Source organism: Ranitomeya variabilis, chromosome 2, assembly GCF_051348905.1.
Source record: "Ranitomeya variabilis isolate aRanVar5 chromosome 2, aRanVar5.hap1, whole genome shotgun sequence".
NCBI lineage: Eukaryota > Metazoa > Chordata > Amphibia > Anura > Dendrobatidae > Ranitomeya > Ranitomeya variabilis.
In genome coordinates, this window is record NC_135233.1 from 523,717,501 (window position 1) to 523,735,644 (window position 18,144).

General features: G+C 43.5%; 1 protein-coding gene across 2 annotated transcripts in view; it reads left to right on the top strand.

Moving 5' to 3' along the window:
• ELP4 (elongator acetyltransferase complex subunit 4) overlaps positions 1–18,144 on the top strand; it is a 552,864-nt gene that overhangs the window by 22,641 nt on the left and 512,079 nt on the right. For both annotated transcript variants that reach the window (XM_077288061.1, XM_077288062.1), the window contains exon 2: positions 1,183–1,218. In XM_077288061.1, the coding sequence (XP_077144176.1) occupies positions 1,183–1,218 (36 nt within the window). The remainder of the gene's footprint in view (positions 1–1,182; positions 1,219–18,144) is intronic.

An 18,144-nucleotide genomic window follows, 5' to 3' on the forward strand; every position in this document is an offset into this window, starting at 1 on the left:
GGTTTGGAGCGAATTTGTTGACAAGTCATTTCTTTTCTGCCGCGAGGCTTTCACACCTCGTCGCAAAGAGGCTCAGTATATGAACCCCAATGTGGATTACCTTTTGAAGTCAATGTGAATCATATTTGAAGCCTTTTTTTGTGTGGATTTTAGAGCAGATCTGCTTCAAAAGCCACTTAAACCTGTAAATGTCCACTACGGATACAAGCTAATGTAGGATCTTCTTCAAGAGAAAGGGACACCCAAGTTCAGAAAGCTGCTTCTTGGTTCTTGCCCCACGTCAGAGATGGGGGGGGGGGGGGGTATGGAGGAGCCTGTGGCTCCTGTGATTTGGATGGGAAAACACTGTGGCACAACACAAATGTCGCACCACATGGATGTAAGGACCCCGAGCCTTGCGTGCACCTCCAAGACTTTGCAGTCCCGGGTGTAGATTACTAACTGGTATCAGCATTCCAGACAATAAGCGGATCCCCTGGAAGGTGGACTTCTCTTTGGCCATTTGTGGTGAGATCCGAAGACCTGACTTCCGGCATCACAAGATATTGGCCTGTTCTATAGCATATAACCTAAGGAGGACTCCATTAGCAATCCAGAGCATGCCTATATATAGGGATGGGGACAAATAAGGTCAAGCACGAAATGTAAACCAAGATCATATAAAGAATTTGTGCAAATACAACCAGCTCATAAAGTTATTAAAACCAATAGTTTATTTCTCAAACAATCATACAAAGATAATAGACATGTAACAAATATATAAACCAGCTGAAATCAGTACGGCGGTGGACCAGACAGGTAATATGCACAAGGGTATAAGTGTACAGTAATAACAAAAATACCTCTATATTTAGACAATAAAGCATGGGACTGTAAAATAAAAATTTACATTTTAAAATCACAGTATGTCGGTAAGAGAGATAGCAGCAAGTGCAGTCAAACCAGCAAAACCGCGGAGTAGAAATAAATAAATGTCCCAGAATAAGCCAAGTAATCTAAAGTACTAAAGTGCATGTGCAGATAAAGAGGTAAAGATAGACACATTAATACTTACCCCAGCATACGTCTGTGCAGCTGTGTCCCCTACGCGCGTTTCAGCTCTTGCCTGCTTCCTGTTTTCTAGTATGAAGATACGTTTTTATTCAGCTGTCTTACATTGTTGTTTCTCCTTCTCTTCCACAGGTGGTGGTCTTGCTGTGGGAACACTACTCCTCATAGGTCAGTGCCCCTTTGGTTGCCATAAAACAGGGAGGACATGATGGTTTTATGGTGCTGCTAACCTTGATGTAGCACTGGCCTTGATTCTCTCATGTGAGCGATTCAGGACGATTATGCTAATGGTACTTGACTCAAATTGTCAGAGTTTCATCTTACTGTGATGCATTTCTCTTGCAGGACAGAATCGCAGCGCAGGTGCAGAGAAGATGGAGAAGTTAATTTCTCCATTATCCCTGCAAGTACATCAGAATGCACTTGGATGACATCCGAGTGCCACCTGATGTTTCAGTCACAGCCATAGACTTGTGTGGCTGCATGCAATCTGATTCTCGGATGCACATTTTGCATACTCCTATTGTTTTCTCATGCCAAATCGGTGTGAGAAAAAAAATTGGTGATCTGAGCTGCCCCATTGTATAACATTGGGCCGAGTGCTATCTGATAAAACATCAGATGGCACTCAGGTGTCTTATACGCTTGTGTCAGCGAGCCCTAATGGAAAGACTAGAAGCTTGATATGAGGGCATATGGACTTCATAGAGTTCGTACCCACTGAGCATTCTCCTCTGTGATCAGTAACGTTGAGGCACTCTGTACAAGCAGCTCTTTTCTGGCAATCTTGATTGGTTTTGCATCTGAATAAACATCATGTATGTGTTTCTGACTAAGTCTTTCCCTGGCAAAGCTGTCATCTTGCAATTTTGCTTATGACATGAAGTTATGATCTGAGTCAGTTGCTTCCCATGGGAAAGGACCACAGATGTTCCTGGGGATAGTTTGTGCCATGGCTGCATTTTATTTTTCCCCAAATTGTTCAAAACTTGAATGGGTAATCCAGTCTGAGGCATTTATTATCTATCAATGTAATGATCACACCTCTCAAAAAAAAAATAATGGGAACACTAAAATCCCACATCCTAGATATCACTGAATGAAATATTCCAGTTGTAAATCTTTATTCATTACATAGTGGAATGTGTTGAGAACAATAAAATATAAAAATGATCAATGTAAATCTAAATTAATATCTCATGGAGGTCTGGATTTGGAATGATACTCAATATCAAAGTGGAAAATCAAATTACAGGCTGATCCAACTTCAGTGGAAATTTCTCAAGACAAGGAAGTGATGCTCAGTAGTGTGTGTGGCCTCCACGTGCCTGTATGACCTCCATACAATGCCTGGGCATGATCATGATGAGGCAACGGATGTTTTCCTGAGCGAACGCCTCCCAGCCCTGGATTAAAGCATCAATTAACTACTGGACAATTTGTAGGGCAAAGTGGCATTAGTGGACAGAACAAGACATAATGTCCCACATGTGCTCGATTGGATTCAGGTCTGGGGAATAGGCAAGTCAGTCCATAGCATCAGTGCCTTCATCATGCAGGAACTGCTGACACATTTCAGCCACACAAGGCCTGGCATTGTCATGCATCAGATGGAACCCAGGGCCCAATGCACCTGTATATGGTTTCACAATGGGTCTGAGGATCTCATCCTGGTACTTAACAGCAGTCAGGCTACGTCTTGCAAGCACTTGGAGGGCTGTGCGGCCCTCCAAAGAAATGCGTCCCCACACCATTACTGACCCACTGTCAAACCGGTCATGTTGGAGGATGTTGCAGGCAGCATAACATTCTCCACGGAGTCTCCAGACTCTGTCATGTCTGTTACATGTGCTCAGTGTGAACCTGCTCTCTTACTTGAAGAGCACAGGGCGCCAACATCAAAAATGCCAATCGCCCTGCACGGTGTTGGTCTGTAAGCACAACGCCCATTTGTGGACGTCGGACCCTCATACTGCCATTATGAAGTCTGTTTCTGACAGTCTGAGCAGACACATGGATGTTTGTGGCCTGCTGGAGGTAATTTTGCAGGGCTCTAGCACTGCTCTTCCTGTTCCTCCTTGCACAAAGGAGGAGGTAGCTGTCCTGCTCCTAAGTTGTTGCCCTCCTACTGCCCCCTCCACATCTCCTGGTGTACTGCCCTGTCTCCTGGTGTCTGCTCCATGCTCTGGACACTGTGCTGAGAGACACAACTACCCTTCTTGCAGCAGCTTGTATTGATGTGCAGTCATGAATGAGAAGCACTACCTGAGCAACTTCTGTGGGTAGCAGACACCGCCTCATGCTACTGCACAGTACCTCTAGGAGTGAGAGCAATGGCAAAATGAAAAAGTGACCAAAACAACAGCCAAAAAGGATGAGAACAGTGAAATGGTCTGTGGTCACCCCCTGCACAACCTCTCCTGTATAGAGGTTGTCTTGCTAATTGCCTATCATTTTTACCTGTTGTCTGTTCCATTTGCACAACAGCAGGAGAAATTGATTCACAATCAGTGTTGCTTCATAACTGGACAGGTTGATTTCACAGAAGTGTGATTGACTTGGAGTTACATTGTGGTGTTTGTGTTCCCTTTATTTTTTTGAGCAGTGTATGTTGGGAGGGTGCCAGAGCACTAGACCCTCAGCGGTCACTGTCCTCTTCTGTTTTTGTGTCGTGGGCTTTGAATGGAGGGGCAGAGCATATGCTTGAGTCGCACTCCATTAAAACTCCACCAACCGGCGTTACTGCACGTTGGGGTATTGTGGAGAGCTGTGGTAATCCCTTCAAACAGATCCTCACCGATCTAACAGTTATCACTTATAAAGTGGATAAATAGTAAATGCTTCACACTGGAAGTGTCACTGGCCAAAATGAGATCTATAGTCTCATTTTCATGGGAATAATAAGGTTTATGCCAGTGTATTGGTCTTACAATACTTATGTTTTTCCATGAGTATGAAAAAAAATTACAAAAAAGTTACTTGTTGCGATGTACGACTGATCATTTCTAATCATTTACACCAAGTACGCGACTTACAGCCATACAGGAATATAAGATTGTAAATGTCTGCATCATTTGAGGACGAAATAAGATGGAGTATGGCCACGTATGAAACCTTAGCGGCGTGTTCTCAGGGGCAATTCCACGCTTCAGATATATCTAAACATTCCATAAATTGCCTATCCGTCCCAATAGAGCGTATAGAAAATGCTTAGCATATATTTGCATGAATAAGTTATTTATTTCTCCATCATTTACTAATGTTGCAGTCAATTTGCTCAACTCTCACTTGTAACATATTAATTTTTGTGTCTTTTCTGTGATCACCGTACAGTCTGTCCACGTGAAGCCATCACCAGCTTCGTTTAGTGACTTTTGCTTCCGAAACATTTAGCTCATAACACGTTTCCAAAATGAACTCTTAATTATCTAACCGTTGTCTTTATTATCGAAGACTAAAGGTACCTTCACACGAAACGACATTATAACGATATCGCTAGCAATCCGTGACGTTGCAGCGTCCTCGCTAGCGATATCGTTTCGTTTGACACGCAGCAGCGATCAGGATCCTGCTGTGATGTCGCTGGTCGCTGAATAAAGTCCAGAACTTTATTTGGTCGTCCGATCGCTGTGTATCGTTGTGTTTGAAAGCAAAAGCAACGATACCAGCGATATTTTACACTGGTAACCAGGGTAAACATCGGGTTACTAAGCGCAGGGCCGCGCTTAGTTACCCGATGTTTACCCTGGTTACTAGCGTAAAATGTAAAAAAAACAAACAGCACATACTCACATTGCGTCCCCTGCAGTCTGCTTCCTCCTCTGACTCAGCGCCGCAAAGTGAAAGTGAAAGCAGCACAGCGGTGACGTCACCGCTCTGCTCTCACTGTACGGCGCTCAGTCAGTCAGGAAGTGGACGCAGGGGGACGTGAATGTAAGTATGTGCTGTTTGTTTTTTTTAGATTTTACGCTGGTAACCAGGGTAAACATCGGGTTACTAAGCGCGGCCCTGCGCTTAGTTACCCGATGTTTACCCTGGTTGATCGCTGGAGAGCGGTCTGTGTGACAGCTCTCCAGCGACCAAACAGCGACGCTGCAGCGATCGACATAGTTGTCGCTATCGCTGCAGCGTCGCTTCGTGTGAAGGTACCTTAAGAAACTAGCCTTCTAAATGGCTCAGATCTTTAATCACATTTGTTTAGATGTTTTATGAGTGTTTTGGACCATGGTTCATTTACTTCAGCTTATGATCCATCTACAGATTCACAGCAAATCGTCTTCATCAACGTTTTTGATTTTAGATCTGGCTATTAGGGGTATGGAAGTGTCTCTTTGTATAGTCTGTTACAACTAAACTTAAAGAGAACGAGTCATGAGGGTTTAGGCCAGCAAACTGCTATGGTAGCCAATGTGGCAATGTCAAAAATAATTTTCCAAAATGATCCTTAAGGAGTCATGGAGCAGTTGTTGTGAGGTCGTGTTGGGTCTGTCACCTAGTCCCACAGGCTGAGATGTATGATTGCAGTGTCATTTCAGCAGCAGCATGTGCTGTACCTAGATGAGGCTGAGGGCATTACTCGGCAAGCACTAGATGCTACCTAAGCTGGCTTGTGATGATGACCCCAGCCTGAGGCTGCCCAGTGTGACCATGCACACCTCCCTACAGGTAATCACAATACACATCACACTCCAAACTTCTGTTTCTGCATTTTATATGAAAATATACAAGGGCATTGTTGGCAAGCTATTGCCATACTGGATAGCAGGTTGTATTTATCATCTCTATCTCATATTTTAATTCATCTCCAACTCATGGCCACATAGTTGTCAAAATATAGTGGGAGTTATAGTTTCATACCAGTTGGTCTCCACATGTAGCATATAATCTTTAATCTTTTAACCCGTTCAAGTCGCGACCCTTTTTCGTTTTTGCGTTTTCGTTTTTCACTTCCCTCCTTCCCAGAGCCATAACTTTTTTATTTTTCCGTCAATATGGCCATGCGAGGCTTATTTTTTGCGGAACGAGTTTTACTTTTGAACGACACCATTGGTTTTACCATGTCTTTTACTAGAAAACGGGAAAAAAATTCCAAGTGCGGTGGAATTGCAAAAAAAGTGCAATCCCACACTTGTTTTTTGTTTGGCTTTTTTGCTAGGTTCACTAAATGCTAAAACTAACCTGCCATTGTGATTCTCCAGGTTATTGCGAGTTCATAGACACCTAACATGTCTAGGTTATTTTTTATCCAAGTGGTGAAAAACAATTCAAAACTTTGCTTTAAAAAAAAAAAAGTGCCATTTTCCGATACCCGAAGCGTCCCCATTTTTCGTGATCTAGGGTCGGGTGAGGGCGTATTTTTTGCATGCCGAGCTGACGTTTTTAATGATACCATTTCGGTGCAGATACGTTCTTTTGATCGCCCGTTATTGCATTTTAATGCAATGTCGCGGCAACCAAAAAAACGTAATTCTGGCGTTTCAGATTTTTTTGTCGCTACACTGTTTAGCGATCAGGTTAATGCTTTTTTTTATTGATAGATTGGGCGATTCTGAAAGCAGCGATACCAAATACATGTAGGTTTGGTTTTTTTAGTTGTTTTATTTAGGATGGGGCGAAAGGGGGGTGACTTAAACTTTTATGTTTTTTATATTTTTTTCATATTTTTAAAAGCATTTTTTTTTTACTTGTGCCATGCTTCAATAGCCTCCATGGGAGACTAGAAGCTGGCATAGCCTCATCGGCTCTGCTACATGGCAGCGATCATCAGATCGCTGCTATGTAGCTGAAATGCAGGTGTGCTATGAGCGCCGACCACAGGGGGGCGCTCACAGCAGGCCGGCATCAGTAACCATAGAGGTCTCAAGGACCTCTATGGTTACCATCCTGATGCATCGCTGACCCCCGATCATGTGACAGGGGTTGGCGATGCGCTCATTTCCGGCCGCCCGGCCGGAAGCGGTAGTTAAATGCCGCTGTCTGCATTTGACAGCGGCATTTAACAGGTTAATAGCGGCGGGTGAATACCAATTTCACCCGCGGCTATTGCGCGCACATGTCAGCTGTACAAAACAGCTGACATGTCGCGACTTTGATGTGGGCTCACCGCCGGAGCCCACATCAAAGGGGGAGACTCGACATGCGCCGTACTATTACTGCGCATGTCGTGAAAGGGTTAATATTAATATATTATAGCTCACGCCAATTATTTGCTGCAAACATTACAGCACTAAAAAACGTACCTTTTCTAAGTGCATTATTTTGTTCCACCCATACAAATACTGTATTTTTCGGGCTAGTATACGAACCAGACGATAAGATGCACCTAGATTTTAGAGGAGGAAAATTAAAAAAAAAAAAAAAAAAGAAAACTGAAGGAAATAATGTGGTCATGATGCACTGTTATGGAAGGGGGGGGTCTGTTGCTGACACTGCTATAAGGATTATATCCCCATCCTGGTATATATATATGCTCCATCATGGTGTATATGACCCTCCCCATCCTGGTATACATGGTCCCCTCATCCCCATCCTGGTTTACATGGTCCCCTCATCCCCATCCATACATAGCCCATCATCCCGATCCTGGTATACATGACCCCCATCCCATCCTGGTGAACATGAGCCCCAACCTGGTATACATGACCCCCATCCCATCCTGGTGAACATGGCCCCCAATCCCCAACCTGGTATACCCGGCCCCCATCCCAGTGCATCTTATAGTCTGAAAAATACAGTAGGTGAAAAACCCTGATGTGCAGGTATGAATCTGCTTCAGATCTGCAAGGAAAAAATAAGCAATATGTGCATGAGATTTCTGAAGTGTAATTCACTTTCCTGAGACACATAGTAAGGTTTTAATACTGGAGGTTAGGACCATCCCCACTGGGTACACCTTGACGCTGGCGAAATGGCTTTTACACTTTTTTTTAATCAAAAACAGTATGTGTGTAATTGAAAAAAAAATAATATTTACTATTATAAATATATATATTTACAGGTATCTAGATGTGTGTATATATAGATACTGGTGTATAGTGAAGAGTTTGGACTATTAAAGGGACTCTGTCACCTGAATTTGGAGGGAACAATTTTCAGCCATAGAGGCGGGGTTTTCGGGTGTTTGATTCACCCTTTCCTTACCCGCTGGCTGCATGCTGGCTGCAATATTGGATTGAAGTTCATTCTCTGTCCTCCATAGTACACGCCTGCGTAAGGCAAGATTGCCTTGTGCAGGCATGTACTATGGAGGACAGAGAATGAACTTCAATCCAATATTGCAGCCAGCATGCAGCCAGCGGGTAAGGAAAGGGTGAATCAAACACCCGAAAACCCCGCCCCTATGGCTGAAAATTGTTCCCTCCAAATTCAGGTGACAGAGTCCCTTTAATGCCTTGTATATTAATGTTTTCTTTGACAAATGCGCATAGGTGTTAATCTTATCATGGTCTTCCGCCATTGTTTATATAGGTCTTGGCATTTTTTTGCCTTTCAAAGTGTTTTTAATCAATTTGTCTATTGTTGCATGTGTTTTTGTCATTTGTATTGAATAAAATTCTGACTGTTATAAGGTGATCCCATAGCCTTTGCTTACTTTTGTCCTGTTTGTTTCTTTGCTTGTTACATCCCTCTTGATACTGACTCAGCTTTGTTTGGCCTTCCCTGCTGCCGGCTTGCTCCTTTGGCCAGCAGATACCGTATTTTTCGGACTATAAGACACACCCAGGTTTTAGAGGTGGAAAATGGGGAAAAAATTATTTGAAGCAAAAAAGGTGGTAAAATATTTAATAACATAAACATACTATTATATGTGTTGTTATTATATAAAATAGTATGCTATTATGTTGGAAGCTGCGGGTAGAAGATGGTGCTGCGGGACCAGTGGGGTGGCTGTAAAGTACTATATGAAGACGCTGGAGGGTGAGTATAAGAATTGGGGCACAGGGCTTATATTTAACCCCTTCCCGACATGCGCCGTACTAGTACTGCGCTGCCGCCACTGCATTACTGACAGCCGCAGTACTAGTACGGCGCCCCGATCACCGCGGTCTCACGCTGAGCGCCGCGGTGATCGGGTGCGGGTGTCAGCTGTATATGACAGCTGACACCCCGCAGCAATGCCCACGATCGGCGCTGTCGCCGATCGCGGGCATTTAACCCCTCTGATGCCGCTGTCAATAGTGACAGCGGCATAGAGGGGGATCGCGCAGGGACGGGGGCTCCCTGCGCTCTCCCACCGGAGCAGCGCGATGAGATCGCGCTGCTCCGGTGACCTGGAAGGAGTCCCCGGATCCAAGATGGCCGCGGGACTCCTTCCGGGTCATAAGATGACCCTGCTTGCCGGCGTCTGCTGAGAATCCTCATAGCAGGCGCCGGCAAGCCTATGGAACGTGCCTGTCACATCGGTGATCAGACCGAGTGCTATGCACACGGTCTGATCACCGATCTGTGATGTCCCCTCCTGGGACAAAGTAAAAAAGTAAAAAAAAAATTTTTCCACATGTGTAAAAAAAAAAAAAAAAAAAAATCCTAAATAAAGAAAAAAAAAAAATATATATTCCCATAAATACATTTCTTTATCTAAATAAAAAAAACACCACACAATAAAAGTACACATATTTAGTATCGCCGCGTCCGTAACAACCCCACCTATAAAACTATATCACTAGTTAACCCCTTCAGTGAACACCGTAAAAAAAAAAAAAAAAAAACGAGGCAAAAAACAACGCTTTATTCTCATACCGCCAAACAAAAAGTGGAATAACACGCGATCAAAAAGACGGATATAAATAACCATGGTACCGCTGAAAACGTCATCTTGTCCCGCAAAAAAAAAGCCGCCATGCAGCATCATCAGCAGAAAAATAAAAAAGTTATAGCTCTCAGAATAAAGCGATGCAAAAACAATTATTTTTTATATAAAATAGTTTTTATTGTGTAAAAGCGCCAAAACATAAAAAAATTATATAAATGAGTTATCGCTGTAATCGTACTGACCCGAAGAATAAAACTGCTTTATCCTTTTTACCAAACGCGGAACGGTATAAACGCACCCCCTAAAAGAATTTCAGGAATTGCTGGTTTTTGTTCATTCCGCCTCCCAAAAATCGGAATAAAAAGCGATCAAAAAATGTCATGTACCCAAAAATGGTACCAGCAAAAACGTCAACTCGTCCTGCAAAAAACAAGATCTCACATGACTCTGTGGACCAAAATATGGAAAAATTATAGCTCTCAAAATGTGGTGATGCAAAAACTATTGTTTGCAATAAAAAGCGTCTTTTAGTGTGTGACGGCTGCCAACCATAAAAATCCGCCCAAAAAACGCTATATAAGTAAATCAAATCCCCCTTCATCACCCCCCTTAGTTAGGAAAAATAATGAAATTTAAAAAAATATATTTATTTCCATTTTCCCGTTAGGCTACTTTCACACTAGCGTCGGTACGGGGCAGTCGCGCTGCGTCGGCCCGACATACCGACGCATACTGTGCAAGCGCCGCACAACGGGGGCAGCGGATGCTGTTTTTCCACGCATCCGCTGCCCCATTGTGAGGTGCGGGGAGGTGGGGGCGGAGTTCCAGCCGCGCATGCGCGGTCGGAAATGGTGGACCGTCAGCACAAAAAAAGTTACATGTAACGTTTTTTGCTGCCGGCGGTCCGCCACAACACGACGCAACCGTCGCACGACGCTTGCGACGTGTGTCAATACGTCGCTAATGTTAGTCTATGGGGAAAAAACGCATCCTGCAGATGACTTTGCAGGATGCGTTTTTTCGCCAAAACGACGCATTGCGACGTATGCAAAAAAACGCTAGTGTGAAAGTAGCGCTAGGGTTAGGACTAGGGTTAGGGTTGGGGTTAGGGTTTCAGTTAGAATTGGGGAGTTTTCACTGTTTAGGCACATCAGGGGCTCTCCAAACGCGACATGGCGTCCGATCTCAACGCGTTTGTTTGCGTTAAAAACGCATGCGTTTTTATAGAAAAAAAACAGAACACACACTGAAAAGTCACCCACCACCATCAAGGTGATAAAGGGATCCAAACCCTAACCCTACCCCTAAACTGATCCCTAACCGTTTAATGAACATTTTCTGACAGTCATAGTGCCACGTATTTCAGTGCCAAGTATTTCAGTGCCAAGTATTTCAGTGCCACGTATTTCAGTGCCACGTATTTCAGTGCCACGTATTTCAGTGCCACGATATTTCAGTGCCACGTATTTAAGTGCCACGGTATTTCAGTGAAATACGTGGCACTGAAATATCGTGGCATTTACGTGAAATACGTGGCACTTAAATATCGTGGCATGTACATGAAATACGTGGCACTTATATACGTGGCACTTATATACGTGGCACTTATATACGTGGCACTTATATACGTGGCACTTATATACGTGGCACTTATATACGTGGCACTTATATACGTGGCACTTATATACGTGGCCACTGAAATATCGTGGCACTTATATACGTATATACGTATATAAACGTATTTCAGTGCCACGTATTTCAGTGCCACGTATTTCAGGTTAGGGGTAGGGGTAGGGTTAGGGGTAGGGTTAGGGTTTTTTGGTTTTTTCTTGTTTTCTTGTGTTTTTCTATAAAAACGCATGCGTCTAAAAAAACGCATGCGTTTTACCGCGATTACATGCATTTTTTCACACATGCGTTTTTAAAAAAAACGCAAGTGTGAAACCAGCCTTACCCTTGGGAAAATAAAAACATGGGGGCTAAAATATAATTTTCGTGGAAAAAAATATATTTTTTATTTTCGCGGCTCTGCGTTATAAACTGTAGTGAAGCACTTGGGGGTTCAAAGTTCTCACAACACATCTAGATAAGTTCCGTGGGGGGTCTAGTTTCCAATATGGGGTCACTTGTGGGGGGTTTCTACTGTTTAGGTACATCAGGGGCTCTGCAAATGCAACATGACACCTGCAGACCAATCCATCTAAGTCTGCATTTCAAACGGCGCTCCTTCCCTTCCGAGCTCTGCCGTGCGCCCAAACAGTGGTTTATCCCCATATATGAAGTATCAGCGTACTCAGGACAAATTGGACAACAACTTTTGTTGTCCAATTTCTCCTGTTACCCTTGGGAAAATAAAAATGTGGGGGCTAAAATATAATTTTCGTGAAAAAAAAAATATTTTTTATTTTCATGGCTCTGCGTGATAAACTGTAGTGAAACACTTGTTGGTTCAAAGTTCTCACAACACATCTAGATAAGTTCCGTGGGGGGTCTAGTTTCCAATATGGGGTCACTTGTGGGGGGTTTCTACTGTTTAGGTACATCAGGGGCTCTGCAAATGCAACATGACACCTGCAGACCAATCCATCTAAGTCTGCATTTCAAACGGCGCTCCTTCCCTTCCGAGCTCTGCCGTGCGCCCAAACAGTGGTTTATCCCCATATATGAAGTATCAGCGTACTCAGGACAAATTGGACAACAACTTTTGTTGTCCAATTTCTCCTGTTACCCTTGGGAAAATAAAAATGTGGGGGCTAAAATATAATTTTCGTGGAAAAAAAAATATTTTTTATTTTCATGGCTCTGCGTGATAAACTGTAGTGAAACACTTGTTGGTTCAAAGTTCTCACAACACATCTAGATAAGTTCCGTGGGGGGTCTAGTTTCCAATATGGGGTCACTTGTGGGGGGTTTCTACTGTTTAGGTACATCAGGGGCTCTGCAAATGCAACATGACACCTGCAGACCAATCCATCTAAGTCTGCATTTCAAACGGCGCTCCTTCCCTTCCGAGCTCTGCCGTGCGCCCAAACAGTGGTTCCCCCCAATGTATGGGGTATCAGCGTACTCAGGACAAATTGGACAATAACTTTTGTGGTCCAATTTCTCCTGTTACCCTTGGGGGAAAAAAAATTGCGGGCTAAAACATCATTTTGTGGAAAGAAAAAATGATTTTTTGATTTTCACAGCGCTACATTCTAAACTTTAGTGAAACAACTGGGGGTTAAAAGTGCTCACCACACATCTAAATAAGTTCCTTAGGGGGTCTTCTTTCCAAAATGGTGTCACTTGTGGGGGTTTCCACTGTTTAGGCACGTCAGGGGCTCCTCCAAACACGACATGGGTTCCGATCTCAATTCCAGCCAATTTTGCATTGAAAAGTCAAATGGCGCTCCTTCCCTTCCGAGCTCTGCCATGTGCCCAAACAGTGGTTTATCCCCATATATGAAGTATCAGCGTACTCAGGACAAATTGCACAACAACTTTTGGGGTCCAATTTATCCTGCTACCCTTGGGAAAATAAAAAATGTGGGGCAAAAATATCATTTTTTGTGAAAATTAATATTAATTTTTTTTACGGCTCCACATTATAAACTTCTGTGAAGCACTTGGAAGTTCAAAGTGCTCACCACACATCTAGATTAGTTCCTTAGAGGGTCTACTTTCCAAAATGGTGTCACTTGTGGGGGTTTCCACTGTTTAGGCACGTCAGGGGCTCTCCAAACACGACATGGGTTCCGATCTCAATTCCAGCCAATTTTGCATTGAAAAGTCAAATGGCGCTCCTTCCCTTCCGAGCTCTGCCATGCGCCCAAACAGTGGTTTATCCCCATATATGAAGTATCAGCGTACTCAGGACAAATTGCACAACAACTTTTGGGGTCCAATTTAACCTGCTACCCTTGGGAAAATAAAAAATTTGGGGCAAAAAGATCATTTTTTGTGAAAATTAATATTAATTTTTTTTACGGCTCCACATTATAAACTTCTGTGAAGCACTTGGAGGTTCAAAGTGCTCACCACACATCTAGATTAGTTCCTTAGAGGGTCTACTTTCCAAAATGGTGTCACTTGTGGGGGTTTCCACTGTTTAGGCACGTCAGGGGCTCTCCAAACACGACATGGGTTCTGATCTCAATTCCAGCCAATTTTGCATTGAAAAGTCAAATGGCGCTCCTTCCCTTCCGAGCTCTGCCATGCACCCAAACAGTGGTTTATCCCCATATATGAAGTATCAGCGTACTCAGGACAAATTGCACAACAACTTTTGGGGTCCAATTTATCCTGCTACCCTTGGGAAAATAAAAAATTTGGGGCAAAAAGATCATTTTTTGTGAAAATTAATATTAATTTTTTTTACGGCTCCACATTATAAACTTCTGTGAAGCACTTGGAGGTTCAAAGTGCTCACCACACATCTAGATTAGTTCCTTAGAGGGTCTACTTTCCAAAATGGTGTCACTTGTGGGGGTTTCCACTGTTTAGGCACGTCAGGGGCTCTCCAAACACGACATGGGTTCCGATCTCAATTCCAGCCAATTTTGCATTGAAAAGTCAAATGGCGCTCCTTCCCTTCCGAGCTCTGCCATGTGCCCAATCAATGGTTTACCCCAACATGTGGGGTATCGGCGTACTCAGGACAAATTGTACAACAACTTTTTTGGTCCAATTTCTCCTGTTACCCTTGGTAAAATAAAACAAATTGGATCTGAAGTAAAAATTTTGTGAAAAAAAAGTTAAATGTTCAATTTTTTTTAAACATTCCAAAAATTCCTGTGAAGCACCTGAAGGGTTAATAAACTTTTTGAATGTGGTTTAGAGTACCTTGAGGGGTGTAGTTTTTAGAATGGTGTCACTTTTGGACATTTTCTGTCATATAGACCCCTCAAAGTCACTTCAAGTGTGAGGTGGTCCGTAAAAAAAATGGTTTTGCAAATTTTGTTGCAAAAATGAGAAATCGCTGGTCAACTTTTAACCCTTATAACTCCCTAACAAAAAAAAATTATGTTTCCAAAATTGTGCTGATGTAAAGCAGACATGTGGGAAATGTTGTTTATTAACTATATTATGTGATATAACTCTCTAATTTAAGGGCATAAAACCGAAAAATTTGAAAATTGCTAAATTTTCATAATTTTCGACAAATTTCTGTTTTTTTCACAAATAAATGCAAGTCATATCGAAGAAGTTTTACCACTATCATAAAGTACAATATGTCACGAGAAAACAATCTCAGAATCACCAGGATCCGTTGAAGCGTTTCAGAGTTATGACCTCATAAAGTGACAGTGGTCAGAATTGTAAAAATTGGCCGTGTCACTTAGGTGAAAACAGGCTTTGGGGTGAAGGGGTTAAAGCACCACTCCAGCACTGAAAAATAACACTGGAGTGCTGCTTTGAGATCCCATTGGGAGAACTAGAACTCCCAGCATGTCCTGCAGATGCTATGGCATGCTGGGAGTTATAGTTCACCACAGAAGTGGCAGAGGGCTTTATTGTGTGTTGTAGTGACTAACCTTTTAATTGTGGCAGCCTGCCAGCTGTGGTGAGGTAAAATGCTGGAGCATCCCATCCCATGACACCACAGAGTTCTCCCTCTTGTTGCCTCTCCACAGCACAGGAGTAAGCTTGCAGATTGTAGTGTGGTGTCTGCAGGACCTGTGATGACATCAGGAGAGGGAGGGCTCTGTGATGCCATGTGATGCTCCAGCCCGCCCACTCCTGACATCACACAGGTCTTTGTGCTGGAGCACTCAGCATCCAGCACAGCCCCGGCAGGCAGGTATGCAGCGATCTTGTCCCCTCTAGCCCCTGCTGCTGCCACCTCCTCCACCAGACACATATCTCCCCAGCAGCTGCAGGAATCCAGCGCTGGGGAAACCATGTGTGTCCCTGTGAAGGAGTATTCATTTGCTGCTCCTGGCTCACTGCTCAGCTGACAGGTGGGCGGGGAAGCAGCTAATGAATATTCACTGCACTTTAATGATCGGGACCATGCGGTTTCCCCAGCTGATTCCTGAAGCCCTGCAGGGACATTTTTCTGCCTCCTGCCTCCCAGTGCAATCTCACTCGCTGCTGCCCCCTCCCCACGTTACATCCCTACCATAAGACGCACCCACACTTTCCTCCCAAATTTGGAGGAAAAAAAAGTGCGTCTTATGGTCAGAAAAATACGGTACTCCATGGATGTAACCCAGGGGCCCCATAGTGAACCATGATCCCTGTATAGGGGTTACAGGGTTGAGGCTGAGTTTCCTGTGGGATCTGCTAGACAGAGTAGCTGAACCAAGTCTTGTGGGCGGCCAGCCTCTGACGTCCCTGTGAAGCCGCAATACAGATAAGCCCGGCGTCTCATAGCATCAAGTGTAAAGCCTGTTGGTAAAGCGTCCTCTGTGTTATACGCCGTGCCCCGTAGCTGGGTGCCAGCTATAAATTGCATTACTGGAAGATTTCTGTCTTTTGAACATGAAAGCTCATCTTTGTTATTTGACACCTATTATCCTGGTTAATTTAACCACTTAATGGTAAATTCCGGAGCTTGAAACTGTTTATGATAATTGTCCCGGTTCTCCTGAGACGCTATCATACCGGAAGGTTAGGAAATGATTATTGAAAACAGTCAAACATATATTTACTTCTGCAAGCTTCTTATTTTCCTCTCGTAGGTCTCCAGCGCTATTTGGAGGCTTGTACTGTGAATTAATACTTCTAAACAAGGCTGTAATTGGTATTGTTATGGAAACTGCATAAACACATCTACAAAATGTCATATTTATAAAGGCCAAATAATCTTCTGGTTCATTAGCGTATGCATTAATGAGGGCACCTAGCTGCTTTAGGAATATGCAGAAAATCGTGATGTGCTTGGCCTGCGATTAACATCATGCTAGTAACTGCGGAAGCTGTGGCCCCCATTCTAAAAGCATGTCTGTGCTGCAAACTCCCACCTAACCTGTCTTCAGACACCCTAGAAGTGCCCTTCTGACCTGTGTTTCCTTCCTACATTAAAGGGACCGTGCACAGTAACCTACAGACAGTGTCAGGTCGGCGCCGTTATACTGATTACAATGATACCTGGTGATGAAATCCGTCTTGTGGTTGTTGTGTCATCTTTATTCTCAGTTTTGAGTTAATGATATGTCCATTCTCGGGGCGGCCTGTGGGGTCTTCATGTGGTGCTCTGATTACATATGTATCTGTGTGGGCCGATCCCTCACTGGCCTGCCCCCTATTTTACATACTGTATATCTTATTGTTTGGAGACAATTTATTTTTTCTTCCTCTAGCAAAATGGCGCCAGCAGTGGCACCTGCACAGTAGCATCTATCACGTTCCAAACTATGCTACTGTGCAGGTGCCATTTTGAGCTAGAATTTTTTTATTTCTAAAGAAATTACCATAATATGAGTAAATAAAATAAAAATATGGATATTATGGATCCGATCATGCTACAGCGCAGGCGTCGCTGCCTACATGTGAATGTGATTTTTTTTAATTATTCCAAACAATAAGATATACAGTATGTAAAATAGGGGGCAGGTCAGTGAGGGATAAGTGACCTATCAGAAGCCATACAGATGATTATGTAATCAGAGCACCACATGCAGACCCCCCACAGGCCGCCCCAGGGCACGCACATATCATTAACTGCAAACTGCAAATACAGATTAAACAACAACAACCACAAGACGGATTCCATCACCAGGGGTATCATTGTAATCAGTATAACGGCACCGACCTGACACTGTCTGTAGGTTACTGTGCACAATCCTGCTGACAGGGTCCCTTGTTAGGTCAAAATGACTGTTCAAACCAAACACAGGCGCTCTGTGCTCCCTCAGCTAAAGTGATCAGTGCACCTTCCCAAATATTTATTTTTCTTTTCCACTCTCCTGTAAACCCGGAGTTGTCAAAAAATGGATGTAAAATAAGTTGGTGGGAAAGTGCACTGAGCTGATTGGCTAAGGGTGCACCGAGCATCTGCTCTTGGTTTGTGCAGTCATTTTGTGCTGGCACCCTTCCTTTAATAGCCAGTTGCCTGACCTCTTCCTCCTCCAGTAGGTAATTACAGCACACTTTTTTTTGTAGCCGTGGAACAATAATTTTATCATAAATGTACAGTATAACTCCAAGAAGTATCGCTTCTCCTTGCGGAGAGTGACATGTTAAGCATGTCGAGATGTGGAGACTTAAACCTGCAATGCTCCTCTAGGAAATATGCAAATTGTCTATTCAGAGAGGAAGAGAGCTAGAACGCTAGTGCCACATATTGGAAGGTAGCAATCCTACAAATCAATGTTGACCCTTTAGCGAGCCTTGTCACATGACTTAGGATAAAAGCC